Genomic DNA, 20,286 nt, shown 5'->3' with positions numbered 1-20,286 from the left:
TTTTTGATGATTTTTAATAAAAATACACATACCTGTGAAAGAAATACAACTAAAATCGATGAAAGGGAATATATCCAAGATATCTTCATTGAACAATTATCCCTTTTCACTCATAAAATTTTACAGGAACGAAAACAATTTTCTTACGGAGATTTATAATGGGAAATGTTTACATCTTTTCTCCATTCGGAATACACTCGGAATACATCGCGCAATTTTTTAACGTTATCATCCGGGCTTATTATTGGCTGATGCAAAGCAAAATCTCCGTAGACTTTCAATTTTGGGATCTGTATTGAAACCTGAAGCGGTAGGGGGCGGTTTAAAACAGATAATCTGGATATTTTTCATATTAGTGGATGAACGTAGTTTGAGCACAAAGGTATTTACTATTATTGAAATATCAAGCAAAAAGTGGTGGAAGAAAAAACTCGGGACAGAGTAAAGTAGCAAATGTTTTGCTTGTTGCTTTTCAATGAGACATCATAATTCTGTCTTTATACACTAGTGATGTGTGTTGAACCTACACTAGTATTTCAAATTATGAGACGTGTGCTTTTGCAATTCATTAAGAAATTCGTCACAAAAGACTGTGCTTAATCAAGCCAAGAAATTGCGTCACTGTGTACAATTTTCTTGAAATTATTTCGGGCGATGTTAACGTGAATGCCTATTAATTTATTGCTAGTAAAAATACCTTACAAAAGCACATAAATGTTTAAGAAGAAGAAATTGTATTACAAATGGAATGATCTCTACCAATCTTATTTGATGTTGACATGTCCTATAATTGTTTAATTTCTTGCAGATATTTCCCGTTTGCATGACATTACATGTACATGACATGTACATGACATAGCCAGAATTTTAAAATAAATTCTAAAAACGAAAAAAAAAACAACTGTGGACATTTTAATTCACTGCTTAAATTTCTTTTATGATGATAACATAACTTATAACAAAGATGAAATGAATGTTTGTAATCAAATTAAGTAAGATAGCTATAGGTTGAACAATTTGATTTTCCACCATCTGTGATTTTTGTTTATAATATTCTGTAATTTATTATAACATATAAATCATTATACAATGTACATGAGATAATGTCATTTTTCCTTCATTACTTTTGTACCGATTTCGTTACAATAGCCTAGAGCTATTATAAACACCTCCTTCATTAACATGCATGTCGTCTCGGCTTTCTTTTGACAAAATTTAAAAGTTAAACAGTTTAATCAGTTCACTACATCAGAAGAACGAAGTATGCAAATTCAAACATTACATGCTTCTCGAGCAGAATACAGGTTCCCGTTTCGTCAACGTCACCGTAACGCGATGAAAGTGCATTTTCTCAAAAGGTCAATCCTTTTACATTTTTTTCATTCAAGTTATTCTTGTTTGCAGCACATCTATTTGAATATCGGGACTTAATGTTAAATGCCGCGAGATACAACTACGATAGAAAGCGAAGCTCCTGCCTTGCACGTACCCCCACTGGTCCATCACGTGATATGTTTGCTTATCATCGACCTTGACACTATCAACATCAGTATTCCCTTCAGCAACGTACATGGACCGGATAGTCGCAAACGGAAGCGTGTACCTATCCCTCGTGAAGAATATCTTTGACACTTGGACCTGAGTTTCGCTATAGGTACTGTTGATGTTCAGTAGCATCGAACCGCCATCTTTATAGAATATACGCATGGACCACCTCTCCGGGTCAATGTCCAGTTGTTGGATCGAGGTATAAGGTCGTATCGAGTCGCTGTACGTCTGGCCGAGAATAACGGAGGTACCGAACGGAATCCAGTCCAGTCCTTCCGGGGTCACGGGAATGAATCGAGCGTTTCCATCCTGGTACAGAACAAACACTTGGGAATATCCATCGTTCCATGGAATGGGTCTATAGACCTGTAAATAGGCCACGCCCTCAAAGGTCTGACCGTTGGGGAGATGGACACTCATTCTATCGGGAGAGAGCCACCACATTTCTACATAGACAGCCACTATATGCACGTCATCACTCTTGTAAATAGTTTTTTGTGTCTCGGGCTTGAACGGTCTTTTCTCCAAACGCAAATTATCAACAACTGAATCCAGATTTGCGGAATCTGCCGTAAGAATGATGTAGTTGAGATTGTCTTCAGTCCAAGAAAAGTCAGGAATTTGCCATAGTTGTTGTAGGTGGCTTTTATCGAATTGTTTTGTTTCTGGTTTGGATAAATTTCCCCATTTTTCCTTGTATCGCATTGCTACTGTCATCGGAGCGCTTAGAGTCTTTAACCCCAGTGTTAGCAGCGACCCAATTTTGGAATCCACGCTTCCCTTTTTCTGCCCCTCTAAGTAAAAGCGAATGATGACGATGAATTGGTTTGCTGATGACGAATAAAATGACATTCTGGCAGTTTTACTGTGGAGCACTTCGGACGATGACGGTCCTAAAGTGAAATTATCAAACCGCCACAATTCCGCGCTCAAATGCGGACAATTAGTGGTATTTTCTGTTCGCCTGTTGGAGAAGGACTTGTACTGGGGGAGAGAGGAAGTTATGGTGAAGCTGTCTATGAAAGCGTTGTACAAGGGTATATCCACATTGTCCACTTCAGCACACTCGGTAGGAAAAGACCGCTGTTCCATCCGAGACGGAAAAGAATTGCTGGTCAACAGCGGTATTTTGATTGGAAAATTATTTTTCTCCGTGCATATGATTTTGCACGATAACACGTCATTATCCATCCACGGATCATCCACATTAAAAACCAGTTTATCCACAACGATTCCCTCTGTGAACGTGTGTTGAAAATCTTCCACGTATATTTTTATGACGTGCCAGCCCGGCTCCAGCATGTAGCTTTTCGGAAATATACCCGTATTTTTGAACGAGTTCCAGTCATCGTCGGGTCGAGCGTGATATCTGCCCATCCACTCTCCACTGTTAAACGTCACGTTGAAAACCGTGGAGGAATTATGATTAGAATATCTGAGATTATCCAAACTGACCCTTGACCTCTTCCTAATGCATACATTTAGAGACAGCGGTTCCTTCTGTCCTACCAACACGGCTTTGCCCCCTGTCGCTGCAGGGAGGGGCATGACTTTGTGATTTGAGGCTGATCTGAGGTTGTAAGCAGGGAGTGTCAGTTCCCTGGAATTCACAGAGAATATCCACAGCAGGAGTATAAGTGGAGAGGCCGCCGTCTTCATCGTGACGATAGGGTTGTGATAAAGACACAAACCGAACCTGACGGAAGTAAATTAAAATATACACAAAGGGTTAATTATTATAACGCCAAAAACAATTTCTATGCCACGAATATGCCAAGCACAATCAAAATTTATTTAAAGAGATAGATAGAGTTTCTGGTTTCCGTTGTAAATCTCTTCTTTAAAAAAAATAACCAACAAACAAACAAAAATTCCAACAATTGGTTAGTACTTTTAAAATCTAATTAAGCCGTTTTGGTCGATTTTAGAGAGAGAAGAAGAAAATAGAAAGAGGAGTATTTAAACGAAAATTATAAACTTACCAGATGTAAGTTCGGCTATTGCTTCCTCTCGACACGAAGAGTTCATGTGTTTTGAATGTAAATAGCAGATCCTTGTGAGAATTATTTATATCAATCACCGGTTACCTGTTTGATAAGAAATACGTTAAAATGATGGATGCTCCTGATTCATTTTAAACACATTGTATGGTAATTATGTTCCAAGACCTATTTCAAGGGATTCTTTACACGGAAGTAAGATTGTACTATAATGTTTATCCGCAATGATACGGTTGACCACACTTTCAGAACAATAGAAATAGACATGACTGTATTATGTGGTCTTTTTTTTTTCGTTTTTCTGTAGTGATAATGTCCTTTTTTCCGAAATAAGAGTTGTCATTTAGTACGAAACCACGAAATACACCATAAAGTGATTCGAGATTTCAAAGTCGTGTTAAACAGACCAATCTTACAATTAACTCGTTATATATTATTTTTACCTCCTTTGTCAAATGATGTCATGTGGTTTAGTTAACAAATTTTATATTTCATATGATCAAAGATCAGAAAAGCACTTGATAAAAGGGGAACATTTGGGGGAGAATTAATAACAAAAGAAACCTTACCGGTAGTCAACCTTTCCGCTCTGTGTTTAGCCATGAGAGTCAGGGTCTCTTGGTAAAAGTGTCATACATTAGTCTGTCATCTTTAGGCCATTAATATAAATGTACAGCACTCGATGCTTAATTAACAAATTTGTACATTTCCATCTCTGTTGTTTTTATTCATTCGTTGTTTTCACTAAAAACCCACGATACCGTCTGCAAATAAATTTTTCTTACCTTAATTAAAATTGATCAGAATTAATTGCCTAAATATTTGGGTTTTTTCCGAATACCAGTTTACATATTCAGTTCTGAATTTACTATTGTTGTGCAGAACTAACCAACTTCAAGTTTTCACAAAAAATTGGAAGTTAATGTATTAATATATATGCAAGAATGGTTCGCTAAGGACAAAGCACGAAAGTTGAATGCAAACTAAATCATGCAAAATTATGTCAACAAAGAACCATCTGTGGGTTTGTGTTATGCAATATTTCTTCTGACTATGTTAAATAACTTCAGCATTTTGATTTTCATGACTTTTTTCCAGTTCTTGATATTAAAAGGAGAAAAAGAAAAGAGTAACACACTGCGATGTTAACATTTGATTTAAAGAGAACTGAAATAAAATTCATTTTGACCTGCGTCTTAACTCAATGAATACTTGCAAAGAAAAGCAGAAACCATTAGAGACGATTTAAAAAAAAAAAGGACATACAAATACCCACTGGAAAACACTTCTAACTGCGGTTGTATGGTTATTGGAGGTGGGCATTATGACGTAAAAATTTGGCTTCGATATTAATTACTTTTTAACCGGGTTTTCCAACGGAAATATCCGGTTATTAAAATGGTGAAAAGGGCGGGCGGGCGGCTGCCAAAAGGGTACCCTCATTGTACGGATAACTCCTCCTACAGTTTTCAAGATAGGAAGTTGTTCTTTTGCAGATCAATTGTACATATATCAGAGGTGTGCATATTGCTACGATTTTGATTTCCGATAATTTATCGAAAAAATACCAGCTTTTGAACTTAGTCATTTTTTGGCAAAATATTGCATATAGGGTACCCTCATTGTACGGATAACTCCTCCTACAGTTTTCAAGATAGGAAGTTGTTCTTTTGCAGATCAATTGTACATATATTAGAGGTGTGCATATTGCTACGATTTTGATTTCCGATAATTTATCGAAAAAATACCAGCTTTTGAACTTAGTCATTTTTTGGCAAAATATTGCATATAGGGTACCCTCATTGTACGGATAACTCCTCCTACAGTTCTCAAGATAGGAAGTTGTTCTTTTGCAGATCAATTGTACATATATCAGAGGTGTGCATATTGCTAGGATTTTGATTTCCGATAATTTATGAAAATAATACTAGCTTTTGAACTTAGTCATTTTTTGGCAAAATGTTGCATATACATGTAGGGAACTCCATTTCACTGGATAAGGGTTGACATGGATTATGGATACAGTTTACATAAAAGAAAACCCGGTTTGCTGTCACATTGACAGCTTTTCACTTGTTTGATAATTTTACTACGTTCATTTTAAAAAATTGATCCGACGCATGTACTGTTGCAAGAAAGCTGGGGAGATGCCGTGGTTTTTATTGTTTTCTCTCTTTATATATAAAAATATACACACATCTGTAACATTATGTAACCGTTTTTATGCGCTGCATATTATTATTATTCACGTATTATTCATTAATTAATTGCACCACAGGCACGGCAATTTCTCACAGCAATTATTTTATACATGTAAAAAAAAAATGAATTATCATGGATTTGTTCCCCCCCCACACACTTTTGAGAGTATGTAAAACATTGATATAAAAATAAGGAAATTAGGAGTGAAATTGAAGGAACAGAAATACTACGCCAGCCCCCCCCCCCCCCCCCCCTCCCCATGGATTAGGATTTTGAAGATTTTGGAAAATGAAAATTTACCTTTTTTTTTTTTTTTTTTGCTTGTCAAGATTTTTGGGATGAGCCTGCCCTCCCCCCCCCCGACTTTCAAGAACGATGCTACGTGAACTAGTGTAGCACAAAAGGGAACAAGTTTACTTTCAACACCATGCGCGGATCTAGAGGGGGGGGGAGGTCCGGACCACCCTGTAAAATTCAAATTTCTTTAAATTACAATATAAAATTGCCAAAAATATGCCCCCCCCCCCCCGGCAAACTCAAATAACCGTTGGACCCCCCCCCCCCCCCCCCCGGAAAATTTTTCTGGATCCGCGAATGAACACCATCAAATTTTGAATATAACTACCTTGTCTTTTTCTAAAACCTTTATGTCTTATGTACTTTACCTACTGCTTTTATTTCCCCACTCTATTCCGCTCTCTCGTTTCCACTCCACTTACCCGTTACAAGTATTGATTCCCCGGTCTACCTTGATTGATCTGACGTAGTATTTTAAATAGCCACGGTTGTATTGTATACATTTAAACAGAACACGGATATGTGCATGCAATGATCTTCATGTAGTGCCAAACTTTGGCTGCCATTTTGACAGGCTTTTTCCGTTTGTACACACTTTCGAATTTGGATCCCTTTTCTTCCATCATACAGCCGTCCTCCTGACAGTATTCCAGCACACCTCTAGGTGGTGATTTGGTCATGTCCCAAAAACCGGTGACCCCCCAGTATGTGGAGGAGACCATGCCTCCCCCGTCCTATGAAGAAGTGATGGGGCACCAAGCCCTCTCCTCTGTCAAGGCCAATGTGCCTCAGGAACAGCTGCCTCCGCTGGCCTACATAGACATCATGCCTCGGTGCCTTAACCCTGGAAACATGAAAAACAAGATACCCCCTGAATACGACAGATTCAGGTAAGCGTCCGGTTTGATTTGAACTAAATGGTTCTGTCATAATCTTATGTAAGTCAGGGTATTTGTTTTTTGTTGAATGATTTTAAACTTTAATCTTATTTAATTTTTCAAGGAGGGTGCAATTCGAAAAAATAATTACTAGTATTTAGTTTATTTTTGAAAAATAGTTATAGTATATAATTTTATCACTCGGATAGCAATCAAAATTTTGTTCCATCTTAGTAAGAGAGAGTTCTTAAGCTCTTGCTCGAGATTTTGAATAGGAATTAAATAAAACTTAATCAAGACTAGAATATAACAAACAAACAAAAGAATAAGTACATGCATAAAGTAGGCAATGTAAATATCATGACTCTACTCTAGTTTATTTTGTCACCAAACAGCACCTTGATAGGAGCAGCGAACTACTGGCTCCGGGCTAACCCCAGCTACGGCGTGTGGAAATGTGAGACAGTGGAACGGAAGGTGGAGACCAATGGTGGGATAGTGATGGACAAGATGATCTTCCACGAGTCCACGTACGGCTTCAACGTCCTTGTCCGGGGATTAAGGTATTGTGCATTTATTTATCATAAATAATATATGTAATTGCAATTTTTGGTGAATATTAATGACAGTTTCAATACGTGACCACCCCCCCCCCCTAATAAAAATATTCGAATTCTAAACAGCTTAAATCGTATTACACTTTTTTTTTTACTCAAAAGTGAAATCTTTGTTGAAACGCTGAATTAAAAATGTGACAACACTGCAGTGGATAGTTTCAACTTCAAACAAGCATGATATTTTAAAAAAAAAAAGGAAATAAGGTGCGCAATGGTTGAGAAAACATTTTTTAATGTGCTGTGAATTTTTAGGTTATGGCTGCATGTTAAAGACCCATCGACACCGTCTCAACAACTTGGCCTACTGAACAAGGTGCCCCACACCACCGACATCGACCTCACCCCTCAGCTGTCACATCCTTTTGCCGTGTTTCTTTTCCGACATCCACTCTTTATACAGACATATGGCTACTCGATGACAACTTACGAAGGATTAGAGAAAACCTTAGAGAGTTTGAACGAAGATTTAAAGAGAAATCCACTACAAGGTTTGTAATTGGATCAGTGTTCACATGTAGAAAGGACGTTTAAAGTTATCATAAAATTTGTTCACATCCTTTTAAGTTTCTCCGACCCTCATCCTTAAAATATTTTTTTTCATCATAAATTTGTTATTACTTGTAGTTCTTCAAATTCTATAAATGAAATGAGATAAAACGAAATTTATTGACGATATCCATGCATTTTATAAAGTCATTGCATAATTCCCATGATGGATATAATGGAATATATATACACGTTGAGACTGAATTTTTTAAAAAATTAGGTTGTACCGCTGTATATCGGTGGTTCGAACTCCTTTAATTCATAAGAATTCATATTCAATACTTTAAAATGTGATTGATTTAAACTATCTGCAGAAAGTTTAAACTTTTGTAGCTTAATGAAAAAATGCAATAATTTAATCTTTCTTTTAAAATTATAAACTTTCTGCAAAACGTACAGTTTAAATCAAACGTATTATTTACAGGTTCCATTTTGAATGTTGAAAGTGCCACACTCAAAGTATCAGAAGGGCGAGAAAAAGCCGTCATTGATCCTGACAATACGGTGTGTCACGAAAATGGCGGCAAGATGAAACGATACACCCAGATCATGCGGGTTTTCTACGTCATTGGCGAACCTGCTAATGAGACGATAGGTTTGGTTATATTAAGTACTTTCCATTTTCAACTTAAAAACAATTTTTCTTGCAGTAACATTTTTATACATATATTTTTTTTCCAAAACCAACAGGAATGAAAGACTTTGTCCCTAGTATTACCAGACCACCAGATCTGGCGACCCATGCGCAGTTTCAAACGTTTGATGACGTCATGATGAGATTCTGTAAATGGTTACCACACCAAACTGTAAGCTCTGGCAATGCCAATAGGAATGATATACATGTATAAACTATTTATTCAGGTGTTTAACAATTACATTCTTTCCATGAATCAATTTCAGGGCATTAAAATGGTAAACATTCAGACATACGATATCCGATACACGGAGACAATGGGTAAGGGGACTTTTGTAAATATCTCTGTGTCAAACGCAATTACTTCAAAATTATTTCAGATTTCAGTAAAGTTTCATTACATTGTATTCTAATGCAGGTCACCTCGAGATTCTCTCCGATCAGACGGACGACATTGATGACGGGATGTCGGACCGCTTGTTCTTAAAGACTCTCCGTGTGTTCTATGTGACCAAACCCAGCGTCAAACCCCCTCCCCAGGTCAGCTTTGTCACGTCCAAACTGTTCCTCCCTATAAGGACAGGGGAGAGGTCCTTTGAATCGATGTCCCAGACGATGTTCCGTATTGAAGCTTGGTTGAAAGTTACAGGTGTGTCAAAATTTTTACCGACCTCGTGTATGATTTTCTATCACGAACTTTATGTGACCCCCTCCCCCCAGCCCCCATCCCATATCGCAAAGAGACAGCCCCTCCATAAAAATATTTATATTGTTATATCTATATTTAAATTTTATAACCTGTATGCTTTTATTGGCAAAGGTATCCCGGTGTACAATGTGGAAACGGTGAGGTTTCTCTATAGAGAACCCCTGAAGCTGGGAGTAGACGATAAAAGAACAAACTATACTAGCTTCAGTGGCATAGGAAAGTATTATGTCACCGCAATCAGGTAGGTACAAAGTGTAGCGGAATGCGGCAGTCTTAAAAGTAAAGAATTCTGGTTGTTATGCACACTAAATGCCATTTCGTATCATTCCTAAAGGCCTTCATTTTTTTGTTGCAGGGTATATTTCCTCTATCCGTTCCAAGAGCCTCATCCAAGTTATCTACCCCCGGCCCTGCCGTGGGACCCCTCTCAAAAGACCTCATCCACTTGTGCAATTCAGTGAAACCATGGCCAAAAACTTTGCTTACATATGACTCTAATAATATGGCTGTGATATTGAGAGAGAGAGAGAGAGAGAGAGAGAGAGAGAGAGAGAGAATATTATTTACTTAAATAAATACGCACGTCTTTCTGTTTAGACACTTACATATATAAGGAATAAGGAATCATTCTTTGAGTATTATGAGGTGATAATTTTGGTCGGGGCGTGATCAAATCCAATAAAGCCCGAAGGGCTTTATGATAGATTTGATCACTCCCCGACCGAAAGTATCACCTCATAATATTCAAAGAATGATTCCTTATTACTTATATTTATATAATTTTTAGACATCGTACGATTAAATACTTAAATAAAAATAAACAAACTCCGCTGGCGCCTCATTTTCGCGTCATTTGTATTATGGGTTATATAGTACAAAATCGATACGTAGTGTTATCACAGGCAAAGACACTGGAAAATGTAAATATACATGTATAAAACGATGCTAAATTAACATTAAGAGAATCAATTAATAATTAAGTAAGGAATCATTCGACATATTCCTGGTTTGTCTTTATGCAGGGTTAAACAAGCCGGCCGCTATTAAAGAATTGTTTACTTACACTCAAAAACCAACATATAGAGCGCATACAGCCTACTCCTGATATATTGAAATTCAGGAGACCATGCAAATTATTTCAATATAACCCTATTTCAGTATAAGCGAAATCGACTGACGTGAAGCCGCCAGTTTTAAAATTTTCAATCCTGATCTACGATATGAAAAAAAGTTTTTAACCCGAACAAATTAATTGGTCATCGTTTATCCATTACAGTGAACAGATTACATGGAATACTAGTCCTTGAAAGTTTTTATTTTGTAAAAGCAGTATAAAAACAGCTAGATAAGGTGAGAACTTATCAACTTACACCTTTGTATCTATATACATGTATCAACCGGTCAGTCCGGCATAATTACTGTCACTAAGTGTGACGAAAGCTGCTGTGGAGTACTTCAATATTTCACCGTTGTGAAAACAACTCATCATCTCTGAAGACCGATCAGTGACTTCGATCTATTTCAAAATGAGCGGAATTTCGGTATAATCGATTTCAATAAAAGTGGAGTAAGCTGTAACGGGTCTTGTATTGAAAATTTGGATTCTAGCATTTTGAACATTACATAAAATGCACATACAAAGCACACACAATGGACATGATTCATTTGAAGACTGCGAAGAGCTGCAGCAGTTCATAGACTTATGAATTCGAACTCTTAAATTTAAACTCTTGGTAAATGAACATAAATCAGTTGGGTAGATTTTTTCTTTTAGAAATTTATTGTGACAAAAGAAACCACTCTTCTCTATATTTTATTTATTGTTTTATCTCTTGATAAATCTCTTGATATCTCTATCTCTTGATACCATATTTTGTGGTTATATAATACGATATACATATTCAATATTATTCTCTATAATATAAAATACGGTATTTTCTGAACAGTGTATGATAGTTTCTTCATATCATGTACATGTACGATGATTACGTTCATCATGAATTTTTGAGAATATGTGAACAACACGAGGCATTCAAATAAATTATATTTTTCATCAAAAGGTGTGGTGCTATGTAAAATGTGCATTAATTAGAAGACTGTTAAAAAATGACGTATTTTGTAGCAGGGGGTTAATGCACTATAAATGTAGATATAAAACTCAAAATAAGATGTATATTCCTTTTTATTAATAAACAAATTAAAGTTAAACTTGGTACAAATGTATAAACGTTACTGACGTTTTTAAATTCGAATGTACATTAGGGCTTGTTAATCATAATGCATTATTTATAATATAAAGTCTGTTGAACTCACGATGAACTCCATTACGTCTGGAGAGAATCTGGTCATTGTGAAATATCATAAAATGTGACCCCAAGCATCTGTGTCAGCACATCTAAATTTAATGAGATTGGATACTCAGTCAACGGTGGCATATCTACAATCCAAAAAATTTCAAGCTATAGTATAATACATATGGGCCTATGTGTCTTTGAAAATATATTTTACTAAGGATATTTGCGTGTTTCCGATTGAGTGGAATACTTGTCTTGTTTGTTTGGGTTTTTTTTAAGGTTTTAAATGAAAATTTACTAAACATTACTTGCTACATGCATTGATGGATTTTTCATTTGCATGTCACAAAAAAATCCGGAAATATCTTGTTCAACGAATGGACTAGATATTATGCTACTTCCTGCTATTTCAAGTTAAATGCGCGGGCATGTTTAGACTTCCTTAGTTACGTAATAGTATTAGAAGCTGCGTTTTCGTGACTCCCAAAGATTGATAGTTTGTGAATACTATCAATCTTTGCCTTCGCCCATCGATTCGTCGAAAGTGTCCGGTGCTCGTGTGTGGTTCTACATTGTTCAATTGGAACAGTTTATCAACAGTAAATTTATTTTTAGTCTTAAATTAAACTCAGAAACTTGAAAGGCCGTATTTGGATATCTTGGAAATCATCGTGTCCAAAGATGAAGGACACTACGATTGTGAAATGTGAAGTCCTGCCCAAGCGTGAACCAATTGTAGTAAATCGGGACGTTTGGTACAGCTTCATGAGCAAAGAGGATGCCGACCCTCAGGCCTGCTGGCTTGAGAGGAAGCGGCAAGAGAGGATGAAAGTAAGTTTTTGCTTATAATATGAAAGTGATGTTTTACATGTATTTACAGTTGTTAGCAATTTATAGAAATATTTTTTTTAATATATGAAAATCATTTTATTTAAGGCTGAAAAAGCTGCCCTGGGAACTTCTACATCTAGAATTTCTACACCTACTAATTCCTCCTCTGGGTCTTTGGTCTTGGACTCCTTGAAATTGAGATATATTCAGCAGAAGGGTAGGGGTTTTTGTATTTTACTTTGTATAGATTTAATGGGTCTGGTTAGTGTTTACTTGGAATATAAAAAGTTTGCTTTCCCTCTCTGACTAAATGACAAAAAAGTTACAAAGCTTTAACTAAAAATATATTTATTAAGAGTCATTTCTTTTGTTATTAGAAATGCAGTTGTTATAGCAAATATATTTTCTAATGGATTAAAGTAGTAAAAAATTAAGCTCTTTGATGCAGCTTTTATTAAATAAAATTAACTTTAAACACTGAGTAAAGGATATTAATTACATTTATTTAGGGTAGGTGTGTGTGTGTGTGGTGGTGGGGGGGGGGGGGGTATTAAAGGATTTTCCTTTAAGAACATTAAATATTTACAGAAAAACATTCATTTTTAATTTAATTATTCTCAATTTATAAATCATTCTGAAACTTTTATGAAGGTATCATTTAATTGAGAAATGTATTTATACAATAGTGAACAGAAACCAAAACCAGACACCTTCTCCACCAAGTTCAGTTTCTTCACCAAGTTCAGTGTCATCAACTGTATCGGATGATGAGGTCCCCAGAAATCTTAAAACGGACTCAGATGATGAGGTTCCCGGAAACCTTAAAAAATCATCTTCCAGGGCTGAAAATGAAACAGAGGCTGCACCACTCTCAGGCCATATACAGGCTTCTAACAGCAAACACTATGCCAATATCGGCCAATATTTGAATGAAATCTACCACAAAGAACAGATTTGTGACATTTCATTCAAACTGGGCAGCATCATTTACCCGGTGCATAAGGTCGTCCTTGCTAGTCAGAGTCCTTTGTTTGAAAAGTTGTTTAACAGCAAGGACTTTACTCAGCCACCCATCAGACCTAGGCAAATTAGGGTTACTGGTGTTTCCGATGAGGCTATGAAAATATTCCTAAATAGCATTTATTCTGGTGATATCAATCTCATGAATCCTGATTGTCTGCATGAGGTACTTGATCTCTCTCGGATGTTTGAAGTGCAGCAAATCACACAGATGTGTTTGAAGAAAATCTCCTCTCTTGGTCACCATGACATGCTGAAACTATTGCAAAAGATGAGGAGGCATAAAGATGTTCAACTTTGTGACATTCTGATGGATGGCATAGCCAAAAATTTTATGGATATTAGGAACAGTTCCTCTTTCTACGGCTTAGATGTTGACACCCTCTGCATGATTTTGTCCAATGAAAGGCTTGATGTTAATTCAGAGATGGACATTTTTGAGTGCACTGTAAGTTGGCTTCACCATCATAAGGAGGATCAAATGAAGAATCTGGAGAGAGTGATGGATACCGTGAGGTTCTCACACCTATCAAGCCAGCAATTGATGGAATGCTTTGTAAAATGTCCCCCCCTTAAGCAGAGCCCCCATTGTGTGGGCTTGATCACTATGGCCAACTGGTAAGAGAATATACTCTTCAATCTTACCTTACTTTTTATATATGAAAAAAAATAAATCATAGGCTTATAGCTTGAAATTAAACAGTGAGCATAATCAAATCTAATACCAACTTTATTTCTCGATTTACCAGAGTCAAACTGGTTTGCGGCTAATAATTTTTGCGACAGAGATCATATCTGCTCTTTTTTGTTTTAAAAAAAATGACAGTACATCAAAGAATATTTGAATTCAATGCATATCTTTTATACCTTGATGTAGGGTTCAAACCTCGATCAGCCTCAATCAGCAAGATCCTCTGAATCTGGAGATTCAAGAACCTAGGAGCCTTGCCAACAGTGGAGGGAGTGTTGAGCAATATCTAAAGGTACATGAATAGTTATGTTTCGTTATAACGTGAGTACAGTGTACCAAATTGTTTTTCCTTTTACATTAATTTATGCTGTTTTTTGATTAAGTATTTTTATACAGTATTATAAGCAGGTATTACCAGTAGTTAATTTTACTTCCACACAAAAGATCAGATGATGTTTGTATAAATGATAAATGACTGAATTGACGGCATGATCAGGTTTGCTCCATGTGCAGCAAATCATGCTTAGATAGATTGATCATCAGTCTGTATATAAAGTATTGTCAAAGGTAAGTACAATATAATGTTAAAAAACTCACCCAAAAACTGGAATGAATCAATGGAATGACTTTATTGATTATAAACCATCTTGAAATTCATTTGTTAGCCCTTTTTTATAAATGTAAAAATGGAAATTCATTCATTTCTTTTCAACATTGCATGCATGCATGAGAATTAATATGATTACATGTATTATGATGCCCAGAATTTTATGAAATACACCTGCATACATGAATTACATAATTAGCTGACTTGGAAAGAACAAAAACTTCTTTGAGAGGTGACCTAATATCATAAATATATTTGATATATTATTTCCTTTTTACATGATGCATTTTTATGTTTCAAGGAGAGAACAAAAACTTCTTTGAGAGGTGGCCTAATATTAGAAATATATATATGATATAGCTCTAGCTATGTCAACATTTCAGTGCAACATTCCATTCTATGTCTGCTTCACATTCTGACCTATTCCTTTTCTGTCTTTCTTCTTTCTGTTGCCCCTATAGACACACTGTAGCTCTGAGTTCAAGGAACCCGATGTCAATTATGACATTGTTCTAATGACTGAGGATGCTGTCGAGGATTTTAATCGTCATGCCTGTTCCCAAAGTCAAAGCTCGTCCACCATTTCTGCACCTTGTATCAAGCAATACAGGGATTCAAAATGTAATATTTTCATTGTCAATATACCATCAAAATTAAAAAGAAATTGATGAGAAAAGGATATAAAAAGGAGGATAAAACAGTGAAAAGTATATTTTTCCAGGCTCATCATAAGGAAAATTGACTTAATGTTATAGTTCAGTAAAATTCTCTACATGTAAAAAGAGATATTAGGATGAAGAAATTTTGTTTCCTAATAAGTAAGATTATTTATATTAGCAGAAGAGAATTTAACAAATGATGGGTGAAATATTATTACTTCATTCATTAATCCAACTAAACCTATTATTCTAATATCCAAGTTCCTTGTTAGCGAGTTTTACTGTACGTGTTTACCTTGGTAACAATGTACTATTTAGGTATAGCTAAGATAGCCATCTTATTTGTACATAACCACCTTTTAATCACTTCATCTTTATGTCACCTTTATTCACTTGATGTATAGTTGCAGGCAAAGGGGCATGGATAGTTGGATACTTTCAAATTTTAGTTGATCAAGGTTTAAACTACAAATCTTATCAAAGTGCATGAATGCTCCTAATTTTTAGACACTTCAAATATTTAAATTTGAAATTCATTTCAGAGATGTTATTATATTATGGTCTGTCCCAGGGACAGTTATAAACTTCTTTACAAAGAATTTCATAATCAATGTGGAAATTGATATCTTAAAGTTCTGGGTTGAAATAATAATATTAATCATTCAGCTAGATATTCAGGTACACAGAGCTAGGGACTTGCTTCATAATTATATGTACATATGATGACCAGAGTTTATTATTTTTGAATAATTGAACTTGCTTAAAACAGCTCATTATATGATCATAAATTACATATATACCTAGGGTGTATGATGAACGACAACCTGCATTGGGATCATAATCATACCAAACCAAGCTTAACTGGACTACAAAGCATGGATTGTATGATGGGGAGGAAACCAAAGCAAAAAGATGTTTCCATAGTAGAGGGGAAAAGCAACGACTGTGTCAAACATGTCAAAAAGAAAAGGAGTAAACGACATAAAAAACAGGACCACTCTGATGGTAGTAAAGAGGATACCAGAAAGGCGATGGTGTGGGGAGGAGACCAGTGGTACATGGTCGGTAAGTAGATACAGTTCTACTTCATTATAAAGAATGTCAGTAACTCTTTAGTCTTAATATCATAGACATCTGGAAGGAATTTGGAAGTTCTATCCTGTGTTTCTCTGTGTGCGTTTTTGTTGAAAATTTCTATATATTTCTAATCTGTGGATATCTTAAAAAATAAGATCCTTCCCTTTGATTAACATTTCAAAATATTAATGAAGCTTGATTTATGCAATGCTTTTAGTTTTTCATGTCATCAATATAATAAACTGTGAAGGACATGTTTTCTTTCATTCTTTTCTGTGTCTTACTTTTTTTAACGTGACCATATCTTTTAAATTTTAAAATGGAAACTTAATGTCATAAAAGAAAAAAGTCAGTGTTAGAGGTCTATCAAGATTGTAGTAGTAGATAGATCAAGGTGGTCGAATTTCCACGGGACTTTGACAGGGTCTGGGGCAAAGCATGTCACAAAATCAGCAAAAATTTCAGATCACCGAAATAATTTTCATTTTGAAGAGAATATATATTTGTCAATTCAAATTGTAGGTGGAGCCAGGTACAAAGATTCGGAGTGTCCCTCCCCCACTAATAAAGTATTGGTGTACTCGTACGAGACCAAAGAGTGGAGACCAGTGGCTCCATTGAATATTGCCAGGATGGAGCATTCCCTTTGTGAAGTAGATGGCTATATATATGCTATTGGTGGAATAGGTGAAGGAAATCGGTATGTACCAATATGTCTTCACAATTTTCAGGACAAAAGAGATCGAATATTGATTAAAATTAATAGAAAGAAATTTGGATGATAACTTTTATAATTATTTTCATTTATTTATCATCAATTCAGCTTGCTTTCATCGGTGGAGTGTTATAATCCTAGAACCAATTGTTGGTTCTTTGTGAAGGCACTCCCTGAGCCCAGGGCTGCTGCCTCTACCTCGGCTGAGGGGGGCAATGTTTGTCTGAAAGGGGGATACAGTCAAATGAATCATGGGCAGCCCTCCAGTTTTTACTATGAGAACAAAGTTGAATTATTCTACAACATGGAAACCAATAAGTAAGTAAAGAAGTCATAAACTAGCTCATGAAAACTTTTCTTGTCTGATAAGACTTGTCTGCCTTAACTGTCAATGACTTTTTGTAAATGATGTAAGTAATGTGTGAACTTTTCCATATTCTTCTTCACTTTTGTATTTATTTTAAGGTTTAAATTGTGATTAAATCCTATTTCTCTTTTATTCACTGGATTAGTTATACTAAACATTTTTTGTTATTCATAAATGCACATTATGATTATAAAGTAATCTTTTCATATCTTTTTTTTTTCAGGTGGTTAAGAAAATACTGAGGCCCATCTTTTCTGGAGTTTTTTATTCTTTAAGGACAATTTAAAATCTGAACTTCTTTATTATCAGTGTAATATTTTTTGTTTTAGAAACATTGATGTTAAATGGGGCAAAAGTAATTAAATTGTATGCAACTGTGGGTATTCATATTTTTTTCTTTGAATTTATTTTATAAGTTTGCATGTAATGAGTATGAACATTCCGGGCTTTGGAACAGTGCCCACAATGTGGGGGCTTAATTGCTATGGCCAAATGGTCAATACTTGTACTCTTATAGGTCAATATACCTTACTTTTTAAAAAAATATTCAAATTATGATTGTTTTGCGTCTGTTTTACAAGAAAATTGATCTAATAACATTTTTCCGTAACTATTTAAAAATCTATTTGAAATAATTTTAATGGAATAAAAGTATAAACATGTAGTGATTTCAAAGCCTTTTATTAAAACCTTGGGTCCAAAAATCAAGATCCTCTGAATATGGAGGCTTCCAAGCACAGGAACATTGATCTCAATCATGAACCAAATGTTAAACAATATCTTGGTATATCTTCTCAATCATGAACCAAATGTTAAACAATATCTTGGTATATCTTCCAATTAATTGTACATGAATGAGTCTTCAAGATACTTCAATAATTAATTCTGTTCTTTTCAAAAACATTGCAAAAATAGTCTACTGCTGGGAAAGAAACAATGTGTTTCAATTGAAGTTTATTTTAGAATGAGATTCTGGAATTTTACTTGTAATTACATATAATATGATACAGAACTAGGGAAAAGGGTCTATTAAGTGATTTTAATTAACTTGATTTTTAGTAAATAAAATGAAGGACAATTAATATTATTATCAAGCCTAGTAATATCAATTGATTAATTTGTAATATGATGATTAGATTTTATTTTGAATGACTTTATTATAATGGAAAATTCAACATTCGATTTACCATGTACATACCTAACATACAAATACACACGCGCGCACGGATAGACCCTGCTGTGAGTGATATCAGAGGAAACCAATTTCACAATAAGAATCAGCAGCGGAAAGCTCTTGATTTATATAACTGGCTATATACTTTTGTCGGGTTTCTCAAATTTACTGTCACATTTAGATAAAAATACCATTTAAGGCACTGTTTAACTCTTAATACATATAAAAACTGCTTAAAATTATTCGAGCAGTACCATTCTTATTTTCAAAGTTTATTAAATTCTTCTTTAGTTTCACTTTCAAACACTTGATTGACAAGCGGCATCATTTCTAATTTTGTACAGGTAAAAAAGGGGGCATTTGTAAAATGTTTGGCTACTATGGGGGACTGGTTGCCATAGAAACAGATAAAGAATTTGAAAAAATAGCCATTTCAAGCTATTTTAAAAACAAATGGCAAGTGGTACCATCAGTTTAAGCTATACAAAATAAAATAATTAGATAAAAAATGTTGTAAAATTTTCAAATTATAGAAATTTATTCATGGATCTAAAAGGTGTTAACATGGTATATAAACGTATATAGACAACACATCATATATAACAATTTTTTTTTATTTATTTCAACATAAGTTGGTTTTAATGGAAGATCTTTATATTGTTTTATAGTTAAGCATATGAAAATTGAAATCCGTTGATATGGTTACACAATAAATTAAAAAAGAATCTTCATATTTTGCGATACTCAAAATAAACTGACTGCAATTACCAAACTTTACGCAATATCAGTTGAAGCTGCAATTTAGCAAAAGGAATGGTCGTTCAAATGAAGTTTTGAACAAGAATGTCTGAATGATTTTCTTACGTCAATGTAGATGTCTATTTCCTTACAACGACAGCTGAATAACGCTTGAATATATTGTATAAAAGTTTGGCATGTTTCCCACATACGAGGGTTGTCCCAAAATAGCGTAGACAAGTGGCGTTATTCAGTTAATCGAAGACAAAGGAAGATGAAATTTGTGCCACAAAGGGTTCAAGAAATTTGCATTCAAATAATGTTTTAAAATCAAATATTTTCTGAGAGGAAATTAGTGAAATGAAAGCATGTTACTGAGCTTTATTTATTTTACAACGATTGATAAGCAAGTTCTACAACTTATATTAATATCTCTCGTTGGCACGGATGTTAGCGCGAGGGGGTCATTGGTGTGGGAAGAAGCCGGAGTACCCGGAGAAAACCCACGTGTCCAAGCGGGCGACCGCCATACCCTATCACATACAACCACTGTCGATCACGGGTATCGAACTCGGGTCGCAGCGGTGACAAGCGAGTGCGTTGTCTACTACGCTACTTGGACACCTTGGAAAGCATGTTAGATCAGAAATTCGACATGCGGCGCAATGTCAAAAACAAAAAG

General features: G+C 35.2%; 3 protein-coding genes across 3 annotated transcripts; 2 read left to right on the top strand and 1 right to left on the bottom strand.

Moving 5' to 3' along the window:
• Positions 1-6: 6 nt before the first annotated feature.
• On the bottom strand, positions 7-4,320 carry LOC128192172 (uncharacterized). The gene is made up of 3 exons (XM_052864661.1): positions 4,118-4,320; positions 3,531-3,635; positions 7-3,244 (listed from the first exon to the last, which is right to left on the bottom strand). The coding sequence occupies exon 3, from the start codon at positions 3,205-3,207 to the stop codon at positions 1,384-1,386; it is 1,824 nt and encodes a 607-aa protein (XP_052720621.1). The 5' UTR covers positions 3,208-3,244; positions 3,531-3,635; positions 4,118-4,320; the 3' UTR covers positions 7-1,383.
• A 2,203-nt stretch (positions 4,321-6,523) lies between these two features.
• LOC128192171 (uncharacterized) lies at positions 6,524-9,925 on the top strand. Its single transcript, XM_052864660.1, has 9 exons — positions 6,524-6,937; positions 7,321-7,488; positions 7,795-8,030; positions 8,513-8,683; positions 8,779-8,894; positions 8,989-9,043; positions 9,141-9,371; positions 9,543-9,672; positions 9,787-9,925. Exons 1-9 carry the CDS (start codon positions 6,726-6,728, stop codon positions 9,890-9,892), a joined length of 1,425 nt encoding a protein of 474 aa, XP_052720620.1. The 5' UTR covers positions 6,524-6,725; the 3' UTR covers positions 9,893-9,925.
• A 369-nt stretch (positions 9,926-10,294) lies between these two features.
• On the top strand, positions 10,295-18,071 carry LOC128192170 (kelch-like protein 3). The gene is made up of 9 exons (XM_052864659.1): positions 10,295-12,556; positions 12,662-12,773; positions 13,243-14,194; positions 14,454-14,559; positions 15,336-15,495; positions 16,338-16,598; positions 17,133-17,310; positions 17,434-17,643; positions 17,916-18,071. The coding sequence occupies exons 1-9, from the start codon at positions 12,407-12,409 to the stop codon at positions 17,932-17,934; spliced, it is 2,148 nt and encodes a 715-aa protein (XP_052720619.1). The 5' UTR covers positions 10,295-12,406; the 3' UTR covers positions 17,935-18,071.
• The last annotated feature ends 2,215 nt before the right edge of the window (positions 18,072-20,286 follow it).

This window comes from Crassostrea angulata, chromosome 7 (genome assembly GCF_025612915.1).
Source record: "Crassostrea angulata isolate pt1a10 chromosome 7, ASM2561291v2, whole genome shotgun sequence".
Taxonomy (NCBI): domain Eukaryota; kingdom Metazoa; phylum Mollusca; class Bivalvia; order Ostreida; family Ostreidae; genus Magallana; species Magallana angulata.
The sequence above is the reverse complement of the archived record's forward strand: the minus strand, read 5'-3'. Positions and strand labels throughout refer to the sequence as shown.

Bases quoted from the DNA above. Each gene is read 5' to 3' on its own strand.
- LOC128192172 (XM_052864661.1), bottom strand. From the start codon at position 3,207: ATGAAGACGGCGGCCTCTCCACTTATACTCCTGCTGTGGATATTCTCT.
- LOC128192171 (XM_052864660.1), top strand. From the start codon at position 6,726: ATGTCCCAAAAACCGGTGACCCCCCAGTATGTGGAGGAGACCATGCCT. The intron at 7,489-7,794 runs GTATTGTGCATT...GTGAATTTTTAG, and splicing joins GTCCTTGTCCGGGGATTAAG to GTTATGGCTGCATGTTAAAG. The intron at 8,895-8,988 runs GTAAGCTCTGGC...AATCAATTTCAG, and splicing joins AATGGTTACCACACCAAACT to GGCATTAAAATGGTAAACAT.
- LOC128192170 (XM_052864659.1), top strand. From the start codon at position 12,407: ATGAAGGACACTACGATTGTGAAATGTGAAGTCCTGCCCAAGCGTGAA. The intron at 14,195-14,453 runs GTAAGAGAATAT...ACCTTGATGTAG, and splicing joins TTGATCACTATGGCCAACTG to GGTTCAAACCTCGATCAGCC. The intron at 17,311-17,433 runs GTATGTACCAAT...TCATCAATTCAG, and splicing joins GGAATAGGTGAAGGAAATCG to CTTGCTTTCATCGGTGGAGT.